Source organism: Zophobas morio, unplaced genomic scaffold, assembly GCF_036711695.1.
Source record: "Zophobas morio isolate AGI-343-1 ecotype UQ-CSIRO unplaced genomic scaffold, CSIRO_AGI_Zmor_V1 ptg000014l, whole genome shotgun sequence".
Classification (NCBI taxonomy): domain Eukaryota; kingdom Metazoa; phylum Arthropoda; class Insecta; order Coleoptera; family Tenebrionidae; genus Zophobas; species Zophobas morio.
In genome coordinates this window covers 27,279,337-27,307,291 of record NW_026972119.1, presented here as the reverse complement: position 1 = coordinate 27,307,291, position 27,955 = coordinate 27,279,337, and the positions used below count along the sequence as shown (strand labels likewise).

General features: G+C 35.4%; 2 protein-coding genes across 7 annotated transcripts; both read right to left on the bottom strand.

Moving 5' to 3' along the window:
- Positions 1 to 1,270: 1,270 nt before the first annotated feature.
- Positions 1,271 to 20,529, bottom strand: LOC135128738 (thymosin beta). 5 transcript variants are annotated; one of them, XM_064055793.1, is made up of 6 exons: positions 20,444 to 20,529; positions 4,294 to 4,435; positions 3,879 to 3,992; positions 2,312 to 2,425; positions 1,955 to 2,068; positions 1,271 to 1,668 (listed from the first exon to the last, which is right to left on the bottom strand). In XM_064055793.1, exons 2-6 carry the CDS (start codon positions 4,433 to 4,435, stop codon positions 1,529 to 1,531), a joined length of 624 nt encoding a protein of 207 aa, XP_063911863.1. In that variant the 5' UTR covers positions 20,444 to 20,529; the 3' UTR covers positions 1,271 to 1,528. The 5 variants fall into 5 exon arrangements, with proteins under 5 accessions (XP_063911863.1, XP_063911862.1, XP_063911865.1 ...); XM_064055792.1 differs by lacking the exon at positions 20,444 to 20,529 and adding an exon at positions 12,962 to 13,106; XM_064055795.1 differs by lacking the exons at positions 1,955 to 2,068; positions 20,444 to 20,529 and adding an exon at positions 12,962 to 13,107.
- LOC135128737 (E3 ubiquitin-protein ligase Mdm2-like) lies at positions 20,485 to 26,470 on the bottom strand. Of its 2 annotated transcripts, XM_064055791.1 has the most exons (6): positions 26,294 to 26,470; positions 26,015 to 26,170; positions 25,822 to 25,961; positions 24,198 to 24,383; positions 21,572 to 21,967; positions 20,485 to 20,606 (listed from the first exon to the last, which is right to left on the bottom strand). In XM_064055791.1, exons 1-6 carry the CDS (start codon positions 26,307 to 26,309, stop codon positions 20,577 to 20,579), a joined length of 924 nt encoding a protein of 307 aa, XP_063911861.1. In that variant the 5' UTR covers positions 26,310 to 26,470; the 3' UTR covers positions 20,485 to 20,576. The 2 variants fall into 2 exon arrangements, with proteins under 2 accessions (XP_063911861.1, XP_063911860.1); XM_064055790.1 differs by lacking the exon at positions 20,485 to 20,606 and having other exon boundaries at positions 20,774 to 21,967; positions 26,294 to 26,467.
- Between the last annotated feature and the right edge of the window lie 1,485 nt (positions 26,471 to 27,955).

Below are 27,955 nucleotides of genomic sequence, written 5' to 3'. Positions count from 1 at the left end.
GCAAATTTCATTAACTATTCCCTCCAATTCTTCTAACTTTCGGTAACCCTTTAAGCCGTATAGTTAAAGAGGTTACGTTTATTCACCATGCAAAAATTTTAACACCACTTTCTTGTTAGCACTATATTCGAAAGTCCGTGTTTTTTATGCTCTAAAATTTTTTAATGCCGATGCATGTGTCCGCAATTCTTTTCAGAGGAAATTGTGAAATGTTAAGCATTTGTAATAATCATAAATCATTTTGTGTAAACCAAAAAAGTATTTTGTTCGTTTTTTCTTCACTTAGAACCTCATCCCTTGCATCGTCGCTGTAATTTTTCTCTGACCGCCGCGCTTTTAAATTCAAAGCTTGCGAACCAATTTTGGTAGAGCGTGCGTAGTAGCGTGAATACCGCTTGAAATCTCGGGACACCGACTTCAAAGTGCCGACAGCTGAGTGAACTATCTGGTATCCGTAATCTGTGCCGTAAGACGATATTTATGCAACCCAACATACACGCTTGCATTTTTTTTTTTTTTTTGAACGCGTGGCAAAGAATTTTGGCGAATAAAAAGAATATAAATATAAAAAAAAACACTAGGACAAGTTATCACCCGATAACATGTTTCTGTTTTACAGCATAAACTCTCCCTCTTTGTGAATCCAAATCCTCAATTTGTTTTACTGAAATGCCAGCCAGAGGCGTAGCGACTAGCGAGATCTTAAGTTGGGGGGTACAAACAGTTTTGCTAACTTTGCATAAAAAACATTAAGTCACTCGGTACTTGGTCAATTTAATAATTTTTTTAATCGTGGATTTTATGTAGTCAGTTTATTGAATTTTGTTGAATTGCACTCTAATGAACATTCTATTAATTTTCTCGTATTCGTTACACCAGGTTTGGGCAAAAGCTGAGTTTAATAACAAGTTGAGGAGTAAAGAAAGAAGTACTATTGTCGATAGAATTGTAGATGTTGCAAAAATTTTCCAACAAAAAATTTAAATTATGTTTATTTTAGTCACAAAATTTGTATTAAAGTAAACAATAGTCTAGATTTCTGAGCATAAGTTTCGTATGTGAACACAGGAAATTGACATTTTTATTGCTTCTACGAATCATTTGTTAGCTCCAAATGTCGTTTTAAATGTAACCCCAGACAGTTTTGTCAGAACTATGGAGTGCACGGCATCAGATACAAACTTTAGAATTCCTTATCTCTCACTTTTTTGGATACTCCTTATACCCACCCAACTTATCAGTTAAAATAGGTATTAAATAAATAAAACCGTCAGTTTAAATTACAATTTATTGAAGCACCATTTCATGCAAATTTATTTTCGTAAGTAAATACTATCGATTCACCTACAAAATAAGTACAAAATAAATCAAGATAATATAATATTAGTATCAAAGTTCATAAGAAATAAGCTAAAGTATAATTACATACATACTCAGTATCATCTTTATAAATATGTGTGGTATATAAAAGTATAAAATAATACAAAAATTGGCATGTAATTATCCGCCAATGCGATGGTTGGAGCGTCTAGGCGCTCTTCTCCTGGTCGATAATTTCCTTGGTAGGTAAAGGATTCTTCTCGCAGGTTTCGGCGTGTCGGAGCTTGCTACTGTCGAAATTTTCGATCCCCGAAATCAACTGTCTTTGGCCTTTCTCCTGTTCGATCACTACGAAAAAAACAACTCCTATATAACCCGAGTATCAGTGTACTTAAAGCCGTGATATCCCTCTACTAACTTCCTTTCTTCGGTTTCAGCGGAAGTTACATCAACGATTTTTTCGTTGTTAAGTTAATAGAAGCATACAGGGCAGTGACAAACTGAACAACAAAACCCAGCTTTAATAAAACCATTAGTACAAACAGGATGCGGGTGTGGCAATCTTACTCAGAAACAAACATACATCACACAGTATTTAAGCACAAAAAAATAACAAGCAAAAAGTGCGACCTACCTTGGTTATCAGGCAAAATAATTTTTTCTGCGGTCTGCGTATGCTTCATAGACGCTTTGTCAAAGTGTTCCACGCCGTTTAGGAGGTTAAGATGGTTTTTTTCTTGCAGCACGACTATCATGCAAAAGCAAGCGATTAAATTCATGCATTTTGTAACAAATTATAAAAAATATTATTATTTAAAAAAAATACAAAACAGTGCCACGTCGGTGTTTCCTGCTACGATATGTTAAACACACTCATGCTCTAACTAGGTTGAATTATTTGTCCCGGTTTTCGTATCTTATTTAAATGATGTGTTAAAAATTGCAGAGCACGAATTATTCACTTCTTGCATATAACACGGTTTCGGCTTACCATCTTTGTTAGGAAGAGGATTTTTCTCTTGGGTTTCGGTATGTTTGAGCTTGGTTTGGTCGAAGTGTTCAATGCCTGCGATTAAAGCTTTTTCCGTTTTCTCCGCTGCTACATCTGAAAAGTATCAGTTTAACTTGAGTAAAAAAAGTCCGAGTTGGTTGATCGATCGCGATGGTATTATTTTGTTAGCGATAAGCATGAAACAATCCTTTTATCAACGGGCGGAAATCCGGCGACTTCGACTATTAGAAGCTTGCTGATAACAGTACACCCATTTCGAACACACCTCTGACTCGTCTTGTTTCGGTTTGGCGACACTTGTCAAGTGACGTCACGATCCGATGGACCAAGACGCGACAAATGCGTTAAATTTCGACGGCTGCGTGAACACCTTTTTTTAAGAATGCTATTTACAAAGCACACAAAAGCAGGTTTCGCCGATGGCTCGATTATTATTAATATATTTTTTAAATTGTTCTTGCGCATATGTTTGGTCGTTATGCAACGTAGTCGGTCAAGTTTGAATTTATTAATTATAATGAGTCACTACACACAAAATACCATGGGTGTGAAATTTACGCGAAAGGCCATTAACTGCAATTAAATAATTTACTTTTAAATTATCGCGAGTCTTTTTATACCATATAAGGTCGATAACTTCTAATCCTGATTAACAAGTAGATTGGTTACTAGCACATTATCTCTGTTTTAATGGTTGGTTTCCGTCCTGGAAGTATTTTCTTTATGTTTGCCTTCACTTTCTTATCTCTTTTTTGTGAACCCATATTTCAAGCGGTCAGAATATCGAAATTTAAAAACAACTAATTAGTTTGGTTTTATGGCAAGTTATTAAAATAAACATGTATGAATATGTAGGCTGCATTTGCCAGATGTGTCTTAAAAACAAATTGTCTGAATAACGATAATGATAAAATTGCTTAACGACATCTGCTCCATCATTGAATTGTCTTTCATGGACTCCATATGTGCATACAGGGCTTGCAAATTATAGGCGATATTGTCTAATTAAATATTTATTTATCGTCTAATTCGCACCGTGAAGAGGCCGCCATTAGGTAAATCTCGGGTTCTAACGAGTGAGCGATCAATCTTTCACTGAAAGGTTTCATGTTAATTAAGAAAATTATGTCAGAACTACAATGGAAAAGACGATTGCTACAAAACTAGGCAAACCATTTTCTGGACGTACACGCTAAATTTTTTCAAGTTTTTTTTTCACAATCAGTAAAGTTTGATTCGATTCTAGGGCAAGTTAATGTTTACGGCTCGTAAAACTCGTTCTTGCTTTTAACGAGTCATCCGAACGAAAGTGAACATCATCAAATATTGCTTTTGGCAATGTGGGCGCCAGCGCGGTTCAGATCGCTTGGAAATGGTGAAAATTCAACAATGGCCCCGACCCACGACAGGTCGTTTCCAAGAAACGTAACAGATTTCACCTACACCTCACGTAAATTTCCACTCCAAAATCACCAAGAAGAAATGTTAGCGACAAGCCACACGGTGGTTAGAAAGCGCCACCCCCAGCCACCCCCATTGGATTTACCTTGTGCGTTCGGTAACACGATCTTCTCTTTGGTATCTGTTCTTTTGAGCGAAGAGCACTTAAAGTTCTCTACTCCTGCGATCAGTGCGTTATGCGTGCGTTCCTGTGCCACATCTACATGCAAGAGTGTACAGTGTGTAAAGAAAATCAGTGACTACAAAAGAATAAAAGAAGGAAATTTCCAAAAGTGGAGCTACGTGGGAAGGACTGAGGAAAAACAGGTGTCAAGTAGCAACAATACAGTGGAGGCGATCAAATTCCACGCAAATTCGAGTTTATTAACTGGGCCTACGTCCTTTCCGAGATTGATGCGAATATTGACTTTTTCGCGGCGCAGTTGGGGGAAACTTTGGCACTTCGGAGCGCCGACGAACCGAAAGGCTATTTAGAGACAGACGCGACCAAGATAAATTACCTTCAGCGGAGGGAAGCACTATTTTCTCTTGTGTGTCTGCGTTCTTCAGATTCGTCGGTTTGAAGCCCTCGAGTTCGCTCTTGAGGTCGCCGGCCACACGGGGGAGGTCCTTCAGGGCTGGAGCGGGGACTGGGCACGACATCTACAATAAAAAAAATTAAATTCACAAAATCAAATCTTATAATTTATTTACTGTACTTAAATAATCTTAGACCAATTTTTTGATCAGCATCTTCACAGCTTTTCGATTTGCCGCTCATGTTTAAGCCGACGCTGAACTACACCGAAGCGGCGTGATTGATTGATACGTCACGATAGATTGACAATGCCTGTTTCGACGAGGCGGCAAAGCTTTTTTTTGTGTACATTTTTAAAACTGCACAAAATTCGTGGTGGTGTATTTTCGACATTGTGCAAGTACTTGACAATTTTAGCAGAGACACGAACTTGTCTTTTTCGCCCCAGAAATAGTCCGGTATGAGGTACGAGTACTGCATCCGCCCCGACTTAAGTAAAGCAGGCTGTCATACTTTTGGCGGGCTTTAATTAAATTCGCGTTTTTATCGAAATAAATTATCTATAAATAACTCAAGAGACAAGTATTTAACGCTCGCAACAATAAAAACAGGTTTTCGCGGCGCTGAAATCATCACCGAATAAGATTTACTTACCATCAGTGGGACAACGACATGAAGTCGATAAGAATTGTTTATTAGATATGGTAGTTTCAACACTGACATCACAATCAATAATAGAACAAAAGGCTGACTTATGAATCAAACCAATTGTATGTGTGACAACAACAATAATAAACTCGTGGTATCGCGTTCGGCGAAAACCGGTACAACCACAAAAATTAGCGCTTTTTATCAAACCAATAATTACAACATAAACATTAGCATGCACATGCTATTGACCCTCCCGAAGAACGAATTTTCGAGGTGTTTTAGTATTAGCTACGTCTTGCTTCCTGAATGAATCTGTTTTTTGGTCTGATGCACAAGCTGGTCCGTTATTTGGTCTGCTAACAAACTCCACCAAATCATTAATTTGTGTTAAAAGAGCGGAACCTAACCATAATTACCTATTACGGGTGACGTACCGGTATTAATTAAAATATTTCCATCAATGTTAGAATGTTTTTCATCACCGAGAAAGCAATTTTCGAGAGTTTATTGCATACTGGAAAACTTGGAGGTTGCTTCAATTATCTTAAAATAAATAGAAGAGTGAAGAGAATGTTTATGTGAAATAGTTAAAACTAAAATTAAAAGCACTGTTAGGCGAGTCGAAACTGTGGGAATGTTGTTAATTGCGCTCCTTTCCTCGCTGAATCTAAATAAAAACAATTTGCGGGCGTTGTGAGACTAACTGAATTCTGGGACCGAATAATGAAGACGAAGAATTGAGGAATTAGCAGGGTATTGGGTGGATCATTTCCGGTAAGGCTTTTTGCCACCATGACCGGTAAAATTACCCTATTAGGCCGTAGTCCAAGATAAATAGCCATTTGTAGTCAAACGTATCGAGCGATCGTAAAGATGAGTCAACAAAGTTCACAGTGGGCCATAACGAACTACACGATGCGAAATGCGTTTTTTAGTTCAGTGGAGCAATTAATCAATACACTAGAGAAATGCTATTCAATCACAGTTTAATTAGTTGTTGCACGAAATACGTTTACTATTTTCTTAATGACTATGCTTAATATTTCGATGAGGTTATGGTGATTTTTTTGTAATTTAATGTTACGTATAAAATTAACAATATTCTAGGTAAATCCATTTGTTATAAGTGTAAAAAAATAACATATGTATGCATAATTTAAAACTAAAAGAGGCAGTTCTATTACACTCGTTATACTCAGTGAAAGAAATAAAAAAATAATTACTATTCGGTTGCATATTTTGCAACGCTCGGCTTCGCCTCGCATCCACTTATGAGAAATTAATGTTATTTTAACTTCATAAAAACAAAGATCCAAACACTGGTCCAGTGAATTTAAAAATTCAGAGAAAATTAATATTAGCTATAATGAGTTTTTTTCTTTAATTTCAAAATAAATACTTCATCTTGAACACCAAAAAAATACTTACTTTTTGATTAGAATAATATTTACGGCGCCCGGATTCTTTGCAAAAAAAAGCTCAACTCCACCTCGATCTACTTACACCTCTTTTTTTATTTACTTAAGGACAAAGACCTTGGAAACCGTGTCTCAGCAACAAATATTAACAAAACATAATAACAATAAACTTGAAATTAAGCAATACTCATAATTGTTAACAATTTGATTTTATTTGCGAAATTAAAGATTACTTTATATGGAATGAAAAGAAAGCAACAAACCATTGTTCGGTTACAAAATCAGCAATTTATGTTACAGATTTAGCGAATTAATTTCTGTACGCTTGTAGAATGCTCTATTTTTTACTAAGAAAAACAAATGGCGTTCAGAACATTGATTTTGTAATATTGAGGAATTCAAAACAAATAAAAATTATGTCAATTCTGTTTTTCCAAATAATCCGTAACAATTGCAACTTTCGGGTTTTTGGATGTAATTTTATTCGCAAAATTAAAGAACACTCTTATGCAGGGTGATTCAAAAATGACGAAAAAGCTCGATTGTATGTTGTTAAAAAGGTTAAAAATTCCCTGGACGAAATTTTTGAAAATTTTAAGGTTCAAAGTTGAAGAATTAATTTGGTAATTCTGATATGTTTTAATTTGAATTTAGTTGACATGTTTCTTACATCTAGTGACCTGTGAAATTTAAAAATATAAAAACTTAGAATTGATTTGTCGAAAAAATTCAATAATAAATCGTAACTTTCAGTTCTTTAGCTTCCGAGTTGAATAATAATTATTCAAAATTTAATTCTGTTCGTCGAATTAAAGAACGTTCTTTATATTCAGTGGTGTAATTAAACTACTGTTCTATTACAAAAACAACGATTTATATTGCAGCGTTTGTGACGCTCGGCTTCGCCTCGCATCTGTTACCGAATTAATTTCTGTTCCATTAGAATGCTTAATTTTTTTACTAAGAAAAACGACGACCAAAACTCTGGTCCAGTAATAATAAAAAATTTAAAGCAAATTTTTAGGTTTTTTTTGTATTTTTTCTATATTAATGTATTTTTTAATTTTCTCTCTTCAAATTATTACTGTATTATAAAATCACACAAAGATAAAATTTCCATTACTGAACGAAAAAAATGTTGGCCTTGAAAATTTCGAATTTGAAAAATTCGTGTACGAGGCGCCACCGCAACCACAGCATCGTACAAACTAGCAATTTGAGGCTACCGGAGTGCGTAATTCCAGCTCCGACTCCACAAAAAACTGGAACAATACAGTTCACCTCGATAAACAAGATCAATCAAGATCCAGCGATCCTCGTTATCGGTAATCCGTCCGTTTCAGTAAACAATGAACGAAAGCAACCAACGAACAATGACCTAGACCTAGAACTTCGCCAAGAATAGACCATCAGATAAGGTCACCGCCGCTAAAATAGCGTGCTGAAAGTCGAAGTTTCCAGAATTCCGAGCACCACGAGATGTGAAATTTCATCGACTTTTTCATTTGTGGTGTCTACGCCTTATATGGAACGAGTTTACTCACTATCCTACGTCAAATAACCTCGTGCGAAACCGACCATATGTTTGTTGTCCCCTTTTTTTGGGCCAACAGCTGGTGCCGTTTTCGCCGAATTTTGCCCTTTCGCATGGGCGAAAATGGGTCCTGGTGAGTGCTCGCCCTCCGGGAACCCATTGTTCACGACGACGAGCCAACAGGTGACAGCCGCAATTGTCTCTGTATGATTCATTATTTAGAAAGTTTTTCTAATGCCAGCTTTGATTCGAACCCGTAAACAAGGGCGAGTCGAAGATGGTCCATAAAGATATCTAGATTAGGCGAAAATTTACACGGTTCCCAAGATGGAAGCGGAAACTCTGTTCCCAAATCGAAACAATAACAACGCGTTAGTGAAATGGAAATCGCTCATTAATTTCATCTACATAATGGGTGTAATTGGAATTCTTGAGGTCAGAGTACCAGTAAAAATTTTTGACGTGGAGTACCATGTGAAACGGCGATGGGGTACAGTAAGACCTTGACTCGATCTGCATTACAAAGAGCAACATATCATTGTTCGTTACTCTGCGAGAATTCAGATAAAAGAGGGCAGACTATACTTCACCTTTTGTTAATAATATGCAAGTCTTGTCGTGCCGTATCTTGTATCTATAATGTAGCCTTGTAACTGTTCCATTTGTCTATATTCATTTTCGTTATTAATCGACGTTGACTGCTGATTGATAAGTTGGAGGAGGCGAAAAAAAATTTGGGTGCTATCACTGTGAAAATATTTGTTTGCTTTGAACTGTATAGCAAAAATGGCCACGATAAGTGGTCGAACAAACAAAATAAGCAAACATTTGACTTGGTTTGTTCGAGTGGCGATACAATTTTTCAAAGAAACATTGGATATGATTCAGTGCAGCGACGATTCACTTGGAGCAAATATTTGAAACAGTTTTGATAATGTTACTAAGAATACTCTAACGTGGAATTTCCACTTATTACATATTCGTTAAAAAACGCCAGTGCCAAAATTATTTTGTAATTTTGGTGAATAGGGTTCACAAGACGAGTAGCAACCAAAGTTAATTGAAGCTTCTATAACAAAGTTTCTTCATAAAAACATTAATAATTTCGCTTGCAAAATTTCCTCTATTCAGCAAAGTAGAAACCTGCCTGAAAGAAACAAAGTATCTTGTCGATATTCACTAATTCCTGGTCTCTACTATAAGAAGCGAAGACCTCTTTGATGTCTAGTAAGAGACTCCTGTCAATCACTACCGTAAGTTGTCATTGTTGGTGACAAAACGAATTCTTTTGTAAGGTTGGTAATCGGATTATTCAAGAGTGACAGTTTATACGACAGTAAAGTATTTTTTCTAAAAACCTACCCTGAAACATTATAGGCAAATTGTCGCTTTATGAATAGTAGATGTTACCATAACTCCAAGCGGCAAATTTCCAGTGATAATTCCCTGTATATCAATTGTAGATAAGACAATAAAACAACGTTGTAAGCCCGTATGTGGGTCTTTGTATTTTACTTTTTATGCAATGTTGGGTGATCTGGAGGCATGTCACATAATTTATAATAACATTTGTACTTTATTACGTAGTATTAAATTTCACAATACGAACTTCAAATTCAATTAAGATTACAAATTTCTTCCGTATTTTAAGTTTTTCAACGAAATCGCATTTGACAACACACTCAAAATGACTTATCTAATACAGATATAATTTTATTTCCTTATAAAATTTTCCACTTAAACTTATGGTTTATGAATCCGTCTCGATTTTTTTAATTTACATGTGTTATAAAAAATATATAATTCATGGGTAGCTCTGACCAATACCCTAGACCAATATTTTATTTTAAGAACACTATTACTACATGGCTTTCATTAATAAGTAGGTCCTGCTTTTTGTTTTAAGTTGGTACTATTGACAGATTATCAACTTCAATTTGAAATTTGACGTTTCAACATTTTTTGTGATTTTATTCGAATTGTGTTAGTTCTCGGTACTTTTGATACATGTAATAAGTGTGGCTACAAATGTTTCACTTTTTTATTTGACATTTGACGTATTAGAATTTGAGGTTACTGTGCAGTGAAACGCAGGAAGTACCAACTGATTTTAAAAACCTATGACCTACTAGATACCAAACATTAATGACGTGCATTTAGCAATGTAAATGAAAATAAATTCTCTTTATTGCTCAAAAATTCGCGGAAACACGATTCGCACATGACACGGAACCGCATAATTGTGAATGTGTGTTAAAATGAGTGGAAAATTAAAAGTACGACAATTAAATTAAATTGCCATCAAATACTGAGTAAACATCATTAAACTTTTGATTATTCTTATATTAATATATCATGATTTTTTTAAATTATTATTATATTTTTTTTCAATCGGATTTGTTTCTAAGCCTAAAATTGTAATCACGCCTGATGTTGGTCATGCTGTTGACATTTATTGGTGAAATTAACGTCATACTAACCTAAAAAAGGCCCTAGAGACTGAAGAGTTGGCTGCCCTTCAAGTGAAAATTTAACTACATATTTTCAAATTTTTTTTTGTACATTTGTAAAAACCGATCAAATCGGTTAAACAAAAATAAGTAGATCATTAAAACAAATAAAACTTTTGTCTTCAAGTGGTTGATTTTTAAGTTACAACATTGAATGCAATACAATCTTTGTATGTGAGATAAGACCGGCAAACGCAGCTCTATATAAAATTAATTTTATTTTATTTATTAAAAGATGAACCATAAGCTGTACAATATAAATTCATTAAAGATTGAAAGTTCTTAAGTTGACCTTCATTTTTTGGTAAACATTGTGAATATGTCTAAATACGATAAACTTGATGACAGCTGACAACGCAGAATGGTACAACTTAACCTCACTTTTTCGTATAATGAAATTAACACTTTTCCAACGTCAATTATATACGTAAAAGCAACGTTGGTCTCCATTTTCCCTGAATTTTATGTGTATTCTTGGAGCTCTTTTCTTTCATTTTATATGACTTTTCCTCTTTAACACTACCGAACACACTTATGAAATACATATTGTAAAACGAAAAGCAATCAATTTTTTACATAGTCACTACCAGGCACCATTTTAGCATTTGTTTTTTTGGAGCTTGTGTAGGTACTATTTCTAGTCGGCACAACAGGGAACAATAAAAATGATCTAGTTTTGTTACGTCTTCAAACTTCCACAGATCTTCCATTAATCAATTTTACGTTTATTCAACAAATTTCGACCAAAAAAATCTGTTCCGCCATTTCATTCCATCGAAAAAATTGCAAAGAAAAATCCACCAAAATACAAGCATGATACGCAAGCGTAAAATCTACGGAAACATTTTATTTCAATAATATTTAATTGACAATACCAAAAACGTAGAAGTCGGCTTTTTGTGTATAAACACAGACCGACTGACGACAGAAGACACCATTTAAGTTCGATAATGTGGTAAGCCGTTTAACGGTTATTGTAAACGAAAACTTTGTTGGTGGTAACGGCTTCTGTAAATATTATGTAAAGATAACATCATTCATAAACTAATAATTTGATAAAGCTTTTTACTGCAAACAATTTAAATATATTGTTGCGTATTTCGTAAAAAGTTGTACGCATACAATAGTAGTTTTGTCGGAATTTTTTGCATATAAATCCGAGCTTTCATTGCAAAACATACACACCCCTGGAGGCAATCGTTCCTGCATTGTGTAACCCACAAGATAAACGAGTACTATAAGCACCGATTTATTTTTAAATGCGATCGTAATGAAGTGACAAATATTAAAACTGAGCCCCAACTCCCATTAAATCCACAACGAGAAAATAATTGCTTTTATTTGCGTGCCTGACACCGTTCTCCGCAACTAATCCGGAAAATCTCCAATCAATTATTATTAATCGGCGTGAGTCATTTTCTCGCGTTTTCCACTTTCTGCGATAACACAAAGCCCGGCAATAAAATCATGCACAATTTTAACTCCGACTCCGACTTCTCCGGACAACAAAAATAACAGATAGCGCTTCCCTGCATGCATAATGACCTCAACTGATTAACATTCCACGTAGTTTGAAACAACCTGCAGACGAAAGTAAACAACGACGTTTCAGCTCGGCATTCTCAGGATCGCGCAACGCACAAGAAACGGTTCATTCGTCCTACAGGACACCCACGACTCGATCAGCCCACCAAAGAAAAGAGTCGAGAGGCAAGGTTGAATTGATATCAGGAAAAGTAGGTTATGGTTGCAACGGCACGAACATCTTCCACTGCGGAAGGAAGAACGAAAGTTCCGAAGAAAATTTGAATTTTATTCAAATTGGCGTCAGCGCTTGGAAGATTTTCTAATAAATTAACGCCAGCAATTAAATCTGCTCGGTGGAGTTGGAGCTTCATGGAAGGGTAATTCTGGATTTAATAAGCATGAAGACGAATCGAGACGGCTGTGAAGAGGAGGGTAGCGAAGCTGAGCAGCGAAATCGATAAGTTTTAAATAAATTATTCGCTAATTGGCACGTCCGACGACTCATAAAAAGCGCAATTAAGATGTACGGACAGTTATTAGGATTGTAATGATGAAGACATGGAAAATGTAAAATGGCCGTGTCTAGACTGAATCATTCTAAGTACTTTATATTGCAGGCGAGTGGCACCTGTTTCCTCCAACATTTCCGGCGATACAACATCCTTAAGTAACGTACTTTCGTTTTCCACTCTTTTCACACAAAAAATAATCCGAAAATTTGTTCAACGTCATCTAGTCGAAAAGTTCCAGCGCTAGCGCAACAACAAATTTAAACCGTTCAAAAACCACCCGAATTAAAACATTTCCACGTAAAATTTTCGTTTCTTTATCGTCTGTAAATATTCCCTTTTCGATAAAAACCGGCAATAAAAAATCCGACGATGATAATGAAAGACTTGGTGAGTTCGATTCCGACAACCGCACCCTAATTCGAACGGCTGTCGTTTCCGAGGGTGAGACAACATTTTAAGATGGGTGGTGGCGACGGCGGCGGCCGAAACGTGTTCCTACCTTGAGTATGTTGTAATTGAGGAGTTTGCGGAAAAACGCCTAGAAGACTGGGTTTGGTGATAAATCGAGAGCCGGTTCGAGCACTAGCAAGCAGTCGCGTCGACGTCGAACGTTGCACTTGGAATGGAGACTTGGGGAGAATGGGACATTCGATGGCGATGCGCAAACGATGGCTTGCAGTGGGGAGAGGGCGGTCGTCGGGGGACGGTGTGAGTCATCGGGGCTACGGCGAGACGTCATCAAAAGGATTACGCGGATGTGTAATGCGAGTTGTAGGGGTTGGATTTGGATGTGCGAGACGGTTAAGAGGAAACACATGGTGGAGGATTATTGTGGACGAATCGGGTTGGAGAGAGACGTGATACTGATTTTGCTGTAATGCCGACGATTAGCTGTTGATTTTCTCGGGATATGCATAATTTGGTGTTTCGCAGGGGTCGACGGTAGGCAACCAGGCGATATGTTTGGAATGACAAGTACTGAATTTGACTACTAAATGCAGTATAAATTTATTTTACAGCAAAGATGTAACAAAACTTTTAAGCAGATGAGGAAAAAGTGCGATTTCAAACAATCAAGAAACTACAAAAATAATCGTACGAGAACAAAACTGTACTTTCGTAAAAACAGTTTGCTCCAAAAACGTAAAAAATGAGATTTTTATTAAAAGCAACCAGAGCAAGTAAAGTTACTTCAAATTTCGGCCAAATTTTTGACATTTTCGAAACTTAACTAAACACATTTTCTTGTTGATTTCGAGCTCTAGAACTCACTTCCGGCTTCGTTCCTTTCATAACTGCAACCGTTTTCCCGGAATCGGCCGTTGAAATATGGAAATTTTTAGAAATCCCCAAAAATTCGCATTTCATACCGATTCTAGCGAAAATTCTGCTCCGCGACCTTAAACATTCTATATTTTTGGAATCAGCAAGTCGAAATCTACATCCCTGATTTTTTTCAGAATTTTTAGACAACTTTTTTAAAAGTGAAATTTTTCCAATGGTCCCCCCTTCTTCAAATTTCGGCCAAATTTTGACATTTTCGAAACTTAACCAAACACATTTTCTTGTAGATCTCGAGCTCTAGAACTCACATTCGGCCTCGTTCCTTTGATAACTTCAAGCGTTTTTCCGGAATCGACCGTTGAAATATCGAAATTTTTAGAAATTCCCAAAAATTCGCATTTCATACCGATTCTAGCGAAAATTCTGCTCCGTGACCTTAAACATTCTATATTTTTGGAATCAGCATGTCGAAATCTATATCCCTGAATTTCTTCAGAATTTTTAGACAACTTTTTTAAAAGTGAAATTTTTCCAATGGTCCCCCCTTCTTCAAATTTCGGCCAAATTTTGACATTTTCGAAACTTAACTAAACACATTTTCTTGTAGATCTCTAGCTCTAGAACTCACATTCGGCCTCGTTCCTTTGATAACTTCAACAGTTTTTTCGGAATCGACCGTTGAAATATCGAAATTTTTAGAAATGCCCAAAAATTCGCATTTCATACGGATTCCAGCGAAAATTCTGCTCCGTGACCTTAAACATTTTATATTTTTGGAATCAGCATGTGGAGATCTACATCCCTGAATTTTTTCGCAATTTTTAGACAACTTATTTAAAAGTGAAATTTTTCCAATGGTCCCCCCTTCTTCAAATTTCGGCCAAATTTTTGACATTTTCGAAACTTAACTAAACACATTTTCTTGTAGATCTCTAGCTCTAGAACTCACATTCGGCCTCGTTTGATAACTTCAACAGTTTTTTCGGAATCGACCGTTGAAATATCGAAATTTTTAGAAATCCCCAAAAATTCGCATTTCATACGGATTCCAGCGAAAATTCTGCTCCGTGACCTTAAACATTTTATATTTTTGGAATCAGCATGTGGAGATCTACATCCCTGAATTTTTTCGCAATTTTTAGACAACTTTTTTAAAAGTGAAATTTTTCCAATGGTCCCCCCTTCTTCAAATTTCGGCCAAATTTTGACATTTTCGAAACTTAATTAAATACATTTTCTTGTAGTTTTCGAGCTCGAGAACTCACTTCCGGCATTGTTTCTTCGATAAGTGCAACCGTTTTTCCGGAATCGACCGTTGAAATATCGAAATTTTTCGAAGTTTTCAAAAATTCGCATTTCATACCGATTCTAGCGAAAATTCTGCTCCGCGACCTTAAACATTCTATATATTTGGAATCAGCAAGTGGAAATCTACATCCCTGAATTTTTTCGCAATTTTTAGACAACTTTTTTAAAATTGAAATTTTTCCAATGGTCCCCCCTTCTTCAAATTTCGGCCAAATTTTGACATTTTCGAAAGTTAACTAAACACATTTTCTTGTAGACCTCGAGCTCTAGAACTCACATTCGGCCTCGTTCCTTTGATAACTTCAAGCGTTTTTCCGGAATCGACCGTTGAATGTCGAAATTTTTAGAAATTCTCAAAAATTCGCTTTTCCTGCCGATTCTAGAGAAAATTCTGCTCCGTGACCTTAAACATTTTATATTTTTGGAATCAGCATGTGGAGATCTACATCCCTGAATTTTTTCGCAATTTTTAGACAACTTTTTTAAAAGTGAAATTTTTCCAATGGTCCCCCCTTCTTCAAATTTCGGCCAAATTTTGACATTTTCGAAACTTAACTAAACACATTTTCTTGTAGATCTCGAGCTCTAGAACTCACATTCGGCTCCGTTCCGTTGATAACTTCAACCGTTTTTCCGGAATCGACCGTTGAAATATCGAAATTTTTAGAAATTCCCAAATATTCGCATTTCATACCGATTCTTTTGAAAATCTTGCTCCGTGACCTTAAACATTCTATATTTTTGAAATCAGCAAGTGGAAATCTACATCCCTGGATTTTTTCGCAATTTTTAGACAACTTTTTTAAAAGTGAAATTTTTCCAATGGTCCCCCCTTCTTCAAAATTTCGGCCAAATTTTGACATTTTCGAAAGTTAACTAAACACATTTTCTTGTAGATCTCGAGCTCTAGAATTCACTTTCGGCCTCGTTCCGTTGATAATTTCAACCATTTTTCCGGAATCGACCGTTGAAATATCGAAACTTTTAGAAATCCCCTAAAAATTCGCATTTCATACCGATTCTAGCGAAAATTCTGCTCCGTGACCTTAAACATTCTATATTTTTGGAATCAGCATGTCGAAATCTATGTCCCTGAATTTTTTCAGAATTTTTAGACAACTTTTTTAAAAGTGAATTTTTTCCCTTCTTCAAATTTCGGCCAAATTTTGACATTTTCGAAACTTAACTAAAAACATTTTCTTGTAGATCTCGAGCTCTAGAGCTCACTTTCGGCATCGTTTATTTGATTACTTCAATCGTTTTGCCGGAATCGATCGTTAAAATATCGAAATTTTTAGAAATTCAAAAAAATTCGCATTTCATACCGATTCTAGCGAAAATCTTGCTCCGTAACCATCAACACACTATATTTTTGGAATAAGCATGTTGAGATCTACGTGCCTGAATTTTTTCGCAATTTTTAGACCACTTTTCCAAAATCGTGGGTTCGGTTAATAGAGGTTATACTGTGGAAAATCACAAATTTTCCCCTCTTGTAAACTCAATAGTGAATATACTGTATATTTTTTAAATTAGATGTAGTTATTAAAGACTAAACGAAATGGGTATTGTTAGGTTAAACCACGAAAAATCACAAATTATAAACACAACTAGGATTGTTTTTTCCTTCTAAAATTACAAGTGGACTGGTCTGGACACTTACGTCTCTAGTGCGCCATTTTATTAGTTTCTTCTTTTGAAAATATTTTCACTCCATCTGCCAATCAATCAAAAATTTTTAAATGGGCTAATTAAAATAATAAGAGTAAAAATTAATTTGTCTCATGATAAATGAGAACACAGAAAAACTAAAATAAAACAATAAGAAATATTGGAAGACGCAGTTCGGCCAAAAACAAATTGCGCAAATTGTTCCATGCTGGCTGAACAGTTATTTATAAAAACAAAATTTAACTGGATTAGAGATTAGATACAAGTTCCAAAGCAACAAAATAGATTTATATGGGTAGATAAAAATGTGCATAAGAGGCAATAAACCAAAACAGTGAATCTCGAAATAGAATATTTTACTTGGCTTATCACAAAAATTAAAAACTGAAAACTAAGATTACCAAGGTTTGAGTGACAAAACTGGTCTCGTTTTTAATAATAATAACGTAAGCGCCGCAAAATATATAAGTGGAAGTTTATAAAATTTGAAAATATAAATGTTCCTACAACTTATACACTTTATCTTGATTCCACGTTAATTTAGAGTTTCTACAAATTGATTACAAATCAGCTACCGTTTACAATCATAATATAATATTAATACAGAATTTTCTAATCCTATTTTTCCGCAAATTCGTCTATATTTAACTTTGGTGATAACGCAATGCAGCTATCGGAAAATACTAGAAAAATCGATAAAATTTAATATGCATACAGTTTAATAAACTGCATTTATTACGTTTTATTATGAGATCAAAGTGATTTAGATTTCTGTACTATACAGCTGCATGATGTTAAGCAACCAACTTAACAACCAGATGGTCAATGATGCTAGCAGATTTAATTGAAACTCTCTGAATTTTCCACAACCTTATTTGCTTATAAATGATCACATTTTTCGCTATTATTTTATAACACAAGTAATAAGTATGTATTTGGTCCGTGAGAAGCAGGTTTGCGACACTTATTTAGAGGGAGTACTCGTGAATAATAATAAAAAAAAAAACAACGACGCCAAGTCCATAGTAAAGGACAGGCAGGGAGTCGGGGATAGTAAACAATGACACGTTCTGTATCTAGAACCTTTGTCAAATTCCAGTAGAAACAACATAGTTACAATTATAAGCTTAAATATGAATAACATATACATATTAACAAAACTTATAAATTTAATTGCCACGTGTAGCACATAATGGGTCCAGAATCGTATTTTTAACATTTTACATGTAAAAACAGATTTTTTTCAATACCATAAGGCGCTTGTACATAACGGGTTGCTCTAAAATAACTAGAGGAACCAATATTTTCAAATTTCCGTTTTAACATGTAAAATCCCCATGTTCAAAAAACAATGCTACACTCGTTATGAATAGATTACTCATGTTTTGTTTGATTGTTTCAACTGCAAATAATCAATCAATAATCGCACAAATAAACTCAAAGACAAACAATTGGCATTATTACAAAGATAAAGTAGTTTACAAAGAAACATTATGACATCCTTGGTGGGATCTATCAAGTGTCGAGAATAAAAAAAAACTTATCACATCAAAACATCAATTATCGAGCGCCGAGCCGACTACCTTGATGGAAGTCAGTGAACGAATTTTTTTCATTCTAGCCATTCCGTCCACATCTACGTCATCTGATCAATGCGGCAAGACGAACTTTTAATGAAATATATTTGTTTACAAAAATGTTTACTTTCACTTCATTCATCCACAGCAATCACAAAAAATTATAAGAAAAATAAGTAGCAGCTGCACACCCAACAGATGGATGAATATATTATTGCTAGGTGCGCAATATTCGCAAGTCGAATTCTACATTCATAGGAAACAATGATACATTAGTTCCGGTATAGCATACGCAAGTTTTTCTACAACCGTCTAGATTTAATGAATATTTTTGTAGCTTCGTGGCAGGTAAGTAGATGTACCTTGAAATGGTGAATCACTTTACATTGTGAATCCGTATCACCGCATGCTCGGAAACCACGGAAAACACACCCACACATACCTTCCGTAAGGTATGCAACCAATCACACTCTATCAGTATGAGTCATCAATCACGTGATGTTCCTAATACTGTTTCACTTTTTCAACTACATGTATGACATTACAATTACGAATATCTTCCACACTCTCAAAAAAAAACCAACATATATATATATAGCAACTATTTATAACTGGTCACTAAAATGGTTACTTCCAATTAATGCGGACAAATGTAATATCCTTTATTTAGGCAGCGACAATCCAAAGCAAACTTATTATATCAACGGCACCGAGCTTACCAAGTGTGTTTCTTTGTCGGATATGGGTGTTATCGTAACGTCTACTTTGACATGGTCTGAACATATCACAAAAGTCGTGAAAAAAGCCAACAAGATACTATATCTTCTCGGAAAGACATTTGCTAAAGCTGATGTAAATACTGTAACTAAACTGTATAAAACTTATGTTAGACCGATATTAGAATATGCCAACTGCGTTTGGGTTCCAACATTACAACGTGATATCAATTTACTAGAATCTGTCCAGCGTCGTGCCACAAGAATACCGTACGGACAAGTGCGCCCCTCTTACCCTGACAGACTTAATCTTATGAAATTGCCATCGTTAGCCGACAGGCGTGTAAGAGGTGACATGTTGACAACATTTCAGGCTTTTACAAATATTAGTTCACCTATCAGACATCTTTTTCCTGTCAACATTGATGGACGAACCAGAGGTCACCGGTTCAAATTGGAGAAGGACAATTTTCGGACTTCCATTCGTCAGACGTTCGTCACTAACAGGGTATTCACCGAATGGAATGCATTACCCCCTGAAGTTGTTGAAAGTGCTTCCGTTCCTAGATTTAAGGTCAACTACGACACCTTTCGAAACCGTAGATAGTTGTAGTTATATCCATAATTTATTATATTTTAAATAATTTGTGATTGCATCAATTGTCGTCTTGCGCGGGCATAACAGACTTCGGTCTCTGCCCGAGCGCTTCATTTTAATAATAATAATAATAATAATAACATATTTTAACTAATACTAATAATAACACCGTTTACAACTAGTTCCCAAATAAATATTAGAAGTTAATATTCTTATTCCCTTAACATTGTTTTCAAAAATGAAAAAATACATACAATGTCCACACTATTATTAAGAGTAAACAACAAATTTTCTGTTTATTTATTACAACTTTTAAACAACTTAACACAATGTATAATAATCTGTTCTTATTAATCAATAAAATTTACACATACTGAAAAAAAAAAGATCTACAATACATTTATTTGTAACTTGGTTACAGTTTATTCTCAAAGCCCTTAAATTAATTAAAATCGTCTCAAAAGCCAGAACCCATAAAAATGCGTAGTTCAAATATTTGGGGTGGTCTTTCGTCACTGTTTGCAGTGGCGTGAAACACTTTACTTTTCGTTGTTTTGGCCATTTTAAAAGATAAATTTCAAAATTTACACCACTGGTCGGGAAGTTTCGCGATGCTGTCGGTGTCAAAGCAAAATCTGCTGTGTGGTTTTACCGGCAAAAACCAAAAGGCATTTGCACAACACTTCCTTATTCACAAACAATAATAAATCTTGAAAAAACAGCGTTGACGGCACGAACGTGCGCCCGATTAACAATGGTCTCGAATTTAACGATAATTACAATACACAAAACAATGCTAATAATATTAATAATGCAATCATGCTTACCTTTACTGCAGGTACTTTAACTGTGCTGGCGCAAAAGCTCACAAAATCTGGTTTTCTCTTCTCCGACGTGAGCACACTGGACAAATCGCGCGTTTGTCTTCGTACTTAAAGCATCACAAAACCAACGAACTTCTCAGTTACGTATCGTCGCGCGTTTCCATTTCTGAAAAGATCAAATACCCTCCATTACTTCACTGATAAACCCCGCATCTCATTTGATTATGAATTAAGTGGCCACTAGCTGCGTAACTTTGATAACTCTTCTAATCGATGCCCATTTTACTAATCCTGCTGAGTACTAATTTTTAAACACTGAGACAAAAACACAAATTTTTATTACTAAATTTAATCATTAAACAAAATTTGTCAAATTGCACATTGTTCTGACTGAATGAGTTACAAACATGTAAGGTTCGAAATAAAGCAACATTTAACTTAAAAAAAAAGAGATTAAATTTTTTATGAATAATTAGCATAAAAAACAATCTGGTTTTGGCAAGTGGATATATATTTCTACATTTAATTAGAAATAATACCAGTGCAAGTTTAAAAAAAAAAAAAACTATAATTACTGTCTTTAAGACCTTCTAGCAATGCCCCAACCCATTAATACAAAGCAGCTTTTCCGTATCTGTATGAGCATCTCAAAAATCTAAAGAGTGTTCCTTAGATCACTACTTAACCAGGGCACTACTATCAGTTAACAAGTCGCGTTTGGCAATGTCTGTCTATGGCAACTCTTAAAAAGTTTCTAAAAAAATAAAATAAAAATCTAATAATATCTATTTATCTTTGGCTTCACTCTTTAAGTTTTTGATATGCTTCGCCTACCTACGTAATAAATTAAATTTATTCTGTACACTAAATTTCTTCTGTACACCTAACAAGAAATCGCATCTAAGCCGTGAAAACCCTTACTACATTACTGACTTTTCGTTGGCATATGGGACATCGTTTGACCGACTTCCACGTGCGCATAGCGCATGTGTAACAACAGCACATATGAGCTATGCGTCCATGTAAGAAAACACTATTTTTCGGCTTTACGTTACACACAATACAATCCTCTTTTAACTCGGGTAGAGGACCCTTTACTGGCTCATCTTTAGTCCTTGCCGACTCACTAACCACGTTATCCTTCTTGTCGTCGCTCTTCTCTTCTACCTTCTTCTCTTCTACCTTCCCTTTCTCTTCCTTCGTCGTCTTGGCTTGCTTTCGGGGTCTCTTGGCTTCGTACTCGTCCGACAGGCTACTCTCGGAGAATTGGCGTTTGCGGCTCTTCACTTCTTCTTCTGGTTCTGGTTCTGGTAAGCTGGTGGAGGGTTTTTCCGAGCTCGGAACGACGATCTGGTCTAAGCAGAGCGAGCCGAACTCTTGGCTGGAGCTAATGCCGGAGTCTTGAGAAGACAGTCCGTTGAGGCAGGACTGTAATACGTCTAATTTCACCGGCAAAAGGGGCTTTTCCGTGTTCTGTTCTGCCTTTTTGCGGCGTCTGGGTCGGGGGGGAAATATCGCCTTGCGATCCTGTGGGGCAAACATAACATGAAATATGGCTATAAATGAACAGAGTGGTCCAGATGGCTCAACTCTGCTGCATCCTCACATCTATGGCTCTAGAGCGTAATTGGCGTGTCAATGGAATGTTATCACTGGCCAATTTGAGCAAAAACTGCACCCGTGGCTCTGGTTGTTTATGTGCTTGGCGTGTGATAGACCCTGAACGTTCTTCCCCAAAATAAGCACATTTCACTACCAGAAATTGTGTCTTCAGTTACTACAGCACACGGTTTGGAATTGATTTTTGAAATCGTTCATTTCTTCACTGCTCGTTTTATTAACAGTTCGGTCTGTTTATTGATTATAAGTGTTCATTTAATTTTATTAGGTTCAACCCATCTTACTGAACTTTTGGTTTTTTCATAGTTTTTGTTTTGTTTTATGTAATACCCATACCTCTCACGTAACGGTAGGAATATTCCCACTTATAAAAAAATTGTGTTTTACTTATAACTGACAGTTGTGTTGTATACGGTCATTACAACCATTTAGTTACATTCTTCTTTCATGTCATTTATTACAAAATCATTTTAGAGTTCATTGATCAGTCTTGGAAGTTCAGTATTGTACAGTTTTCTTGTTAACCAGAATCAGCTCTTAATAGGTACTTCAAGCTATTGTAGGACCAGTTAGGGATTTGTGCAATACATAACACATACACTGTAAAATTAGCATGCATGTTTCACATAAAAATAATCACGAAAATGTTCCCACCAATAAATAAATTTGATTAGTAATTAGTAAATACGACCTATGTCTAAAAAGAGTCTACAGAAACAAAGGTAGTCTGGAAAGTAAGGCATACTTGACCACAGAAGTATAAAAGACTTAGAAATTAAAAAAAAAGTTAGAATTGACAACACGACACTTACAGAGCAGAATTACCAATTGCAGTTTTAAACTACTTCTATATCTAACTCTCATTTTTTTGCTAAAACATCTATTATTAAAAAATGAAAGAAAAACGACCAATAGGGAATTATTTTTAAATTAATTTAGACGAACTATGACGTCACATACACTTGAAAAGAAATGAATTATTGTGTGTTTGTTCTCACGTGCACAAGAATGTTTAAAGTCGCCGAGTTAACATTTTTTTTTGAAGAACTTTCACCTAAATAATAATAATAATAATAACCAGTAGGGACCCAAAAAATGAGTAAGTTTTAAACAGAAAGATATATGCATGTATATTTTTTTCTTTACGTAGATAGAATTCCAGGATTTCCCAAAACCTCTCCCATGTGTTAACGTGAAATTTTCAACAAATTTGCACTTTTTTTTTTTGTTTTCAAGTTAGTTTTTGTTAGTAATCCAGGTAATAGTGGGGCTCCTATGTAGAAAGGAAGCACGAATCTGGTATAATGTGTTAGGTTAGAAGAATCAGTGACCATTACCCCTGTAATACCATGCTGTAGGCTGTAGGAAACACAATCAAAACAGCAACATGAATGAAAAATATTTGACCATCGTGAAAACTTGTAACGGCTTTTCCTTACATATATTACAATATAATTATATAAAAATAATAATAAAAAAAAATCTTACCAATCAACCCTAGAAAAGGAAAACCAACCCACTCACAAGTCTGTGATAAAATAATGGAAAAAAAAATTACCTGAACACTGTTCTTCACCACCCATTACAAGCAAAATTTACATTGCCTAATAATTGTCCTGTTAAGACATTCTTCCATAACTTTGACTTTAAACTGACACTTTTATATAGTTCGTAAGCAGTCTTTGCACACACCACGGTTACCATTCACTTAAGTGTTTATCTAGTCTATCACAATGCTACTGCAGATCTGCATGACGCTGTGGCAATTGTCGTGAACATTAAAACGTGCTTTTGTCACTGACCACGTTTTTTTTTTTAAACATCTTCAAATGAATTTGAAAAATAAACATATCAAAAAAAATTACATGAACATAAAATTCGTTGGCAATAAAAAAGTGACCCGAGTCTGAAAGTATTAGAACAAAGTAAAACTCGGACTAACCCATTTACATATTCTGATTATTTTGTTTCGTATTGCGTTCATTGTTGTCCCAAGACAATCAGCCTCATATCAACTTTGTAAATGCAAATGACACATTTTACAACATCCCGTCATCAACTTAAAGTACGTCTGCGACGTAGAAATCGCCAGGTGCAGCACATGCAAATCTACAGCACACATGACACTGATAACTACCTGAAAACATTTCTCGCAAAACCTATATTGCGGATGATCATTTTGGGATTTGCACTGTATACAAGTCCAGTAATCCGTCGGACCCGTGTTTGAGTCGTCCTGCATGCTGTTGTCCGAATCCTCGGCGTCGGTTACGAAAGTTTCGAACGAGCTGTCGGCGACCATGGCTGCTGCATATATCATGTCCTGAAGATTTAATAGATAATTGATAATCAATATGCGTTCTAGATGCGCAAGTTTTCTTTCAAATTTAGTCCCTGAAGATGAAACGGCAAATTTTCATTGTGAAAGTGGATATGTTGCGTGTTTCAACACGAATGGTGATTAGGGGGGATAAACAAAGACAAACGTATCAGCTGGAGAGGAATTCCAGCCACCGTGTTATTGAGTTCACTTATCTTAAGCTATTTATAAATCTATATCAGACATAATTAAGATAAAATGGTCGGTTTTGGATTTGTTGTCACATGAGGTGGTGCGAAGCGCCTAAAGAAATACCAAGAATGAATTTAAAAAAAAATCAGTAAAGAATAACAAGAAAACCCAACCATAAAAATAATGATTACGACGATGTTCTGTCGTGTTAAGATCATATCTAACAAATAGATTCTTTTATAATGGAGAACACAATGACTTGCTACCCATTTACTCTGGCGTCCCACAAGGAAGCGTAGTCCACAAGGTACTTACTATATTCTCCTGATACCGGATGGATTAAAACAGCTACATTCACAGAAGACATTGTTATGACGTCCTCACACCTGAACCGAAACACTGCTTCAAGAAAACTGCAACTCCACCTAGATCAAACATAACCAGGTCTTAAATATTCGAGAACGAAAGTAAATCAGCTCATTGTTTTCACCGCAAAAAGACAATTGTCAACCTGTGGTGTTAAATTTTCAACAATGAAATCAAGACATTTGGGAAACTTAACTTTCATGAAAAGGAAACAATAAAATACACCCCGAACTATACAGGAATTCTCAACCGACAATCAGTAATAAACTTGAAACCAATCTGGACATATGGCATTCAGCTTTGAAGTCATCCAAACTGATTTAAAGTGTTACCAACGGAAGATGAAATTATCAGGTTTAGTTCACAGTATCACGACAGTCAGAAATCACCAAAACGAATGCAACATATCAACTAAAATGCCTAAAAATATCCAAACCATCAGAACCATCAACTAGACTTATTATTTAATTTGTCGTCTTTCTCGTAAATACCTATAGTATTTGTCATCGCTATAAACATAATAATAATTGTTATGGGTAATTTGGCAATAAATCAATGGTCAATAATCCACTTAAGTAGAGAATCCCATAGTTGTGAGTAAAAAGTTTCGAGTTTTACAAAAGAAAATACGATACTATTAAAAAACATTCTAATGACGTCACAACATGGCGCCAGAAGCGTTGAAAAAGAATTGCTTTTAAATTTTTTACAATTTTTACCTCGGCGGTAAATTCTTTAGAGAAGCGTACCAGGATGACTTGAGGTCGAGATTTTTTTAAGTAATGAAGTAATTTGAATTATCAAAATACCTTCACCGAAACCTTCAGGGGCGTGACCTTACCAAACTAACCTTGCTACCCATTATTAACATAACCTAACTAACCTCGGATTCCCCAGATGAGTCGAAAATGATCACGTCTCTTTCGTCGTCAGACGCAGAGACACTCTCAATTTCATACTCGATGTCTACTAAGTGGTATTCAGATGTATTTGACGACGTGTCCGAAGTGTCCCTCACAACGTCTGGAAATAATTCATTATTCACCCATCCAACCCCAACCTGATCGGGATCCTACCAGTTTCTTTATCCTGCACGCTATAAACACTCTCGGTGTCGTCTGCACTAGCAGCCGAGCTCTCACTTTCTAGCCGAAAAAAATAACGAATAGCCCCTTTTTCAGTTTTATTCTGAGCAGGAGAGTCAAGATCGAAACTGCTCTTTCGCCAAGGCACTGAAAACAAACAACGGCTGCTAGTACCAGGCCTTTAAATCGGATAATTAAGGTCAAAGCATTGTTGAAGCAATGCGTAGACGTGGATTTATCGCATTATGGATGTTTTTTCAAATTACTTACTTGTGCTTGTTGACATTATATGCGAATTTTTGGAAATAACACACGTTTCGCACAGTTTTCGCACTTGATGTGACCTAGCCTTGCCCACTTTAAACTTGTACAAACTTGCGTGCTTTTCCACGAAGCCCCGGAAATACCATACAACGGATGTCAACACGCTTGCGCGGGAACGCCGCCCGTTTGAAACCGACAGGGCTGCCAACGTGGCAAAGCCAAACGGACTCTCCTTATTTTTTGTATACAAATAGTTGTTTTGTTGACTTTGCAAAAAAAGTGTTTTTTCCGAGAAAAAGGTTTAAATTAAAAACATAATTTACGAAAATAATTTATCATTTATCATAATCATTATGAAAACGTATTTAAATATGTTTGAGTAACAATGTAAAGATAACTAACTAGAGGGCATCTAGAGGGATAAATAAAATACAATAATTTTTTCTGCTGCTGTTCGTTCATCGCAGCATTTCACTTGCAATGGATCCCACCCGTTTTGTTGTTTAATAAATAATTCAGAGATCTAAAAGGAATACATACTGTGTCCTGTAATTGGGTTCCCCACCCGTGGACACTATGCATTAATAATAATAATACATATCAAGTACACTTTTTTTGGCCTTTTTTTCTGCCGCAATTTTGTTGTCTTTTTTATGGCTTTCTCTTGTCGTTTTCCAACGCCTTTTTTACGTTTTTTGTCAGTTTTTCGCCCCTTTTCCTCTTTTTTGTTTTTTTTGTCGTATTTTGATTTCCTTTATCAGTTAAGTCTTCTTTCGCCTTTTCTTTTTGTTTTATTCTAGCCTTGTTTTTCGTATTTTAGTGAACTTTTTTGGACACCTGTTGTCTGTCTTTTTTTCTCGCCTACTTATTTGAATCCCTATCACCTATGTTTGTCATATTCTTTGTTTTTTTTTTCAATTTTTGTTGCCACTAATTGTTCCCCTTCTATCTTTTTTCGTCGTTTTTTTTGACCGTTTTCATTATTCTTTTTTAAATGCATTGTTTTGGCCTTTTTACACTTTTTGACGACTTTTTAAGGTCTTTTTCCAATTTTTCGGGGCGATTTTTTGTCGCCTTTTTTTCGTTTATTTTGTGTCTTTTTTATTTTTTTTTCTCTCTTTCTCTTAATTCGTATTTTTTGTCAGTTTTATTGTCGCATTGTTTTTATCGCGCATTTTCGTCGTCTTTTTTTTAACCCTTTCTTATCCTCTTGCTTACCATCTTTTTTTTTACGTCTGCTTCTTTGTCGTTTTTATTGTATCTTCTCGCCTTTTTTTTTTCGTTTTTTTATCGATCTTTTCTTTTGTAGTTTCATTCACTCGTTTTTTTCGCTGCCTGTTTTTGTTGCGTTTTTTATATCGTTTTTTGTGGCATTTTTTTTTATCCTTTCCAAAAAGTTAATGACGCAGCTTTTTAGCTGTAGTTCAACAATCCACACATACTCTTATTTTAACCTATTTTCTGTTTGAAGTAAAAATGAAAGAAATGAAATTCTCAATATAAAATTCAATAATTTTCTAAGAAATTGAATTTGCTTGATGGTACTTAAGGAAAGTCATTGCACATTGTCCTTACAATGATGGACTTGATATTAATGGATACTTAACAATAATGTTGTAAAAAAATAAAAACATCAATCCAAGGTGTATTGATTGGGGATGAAATGTG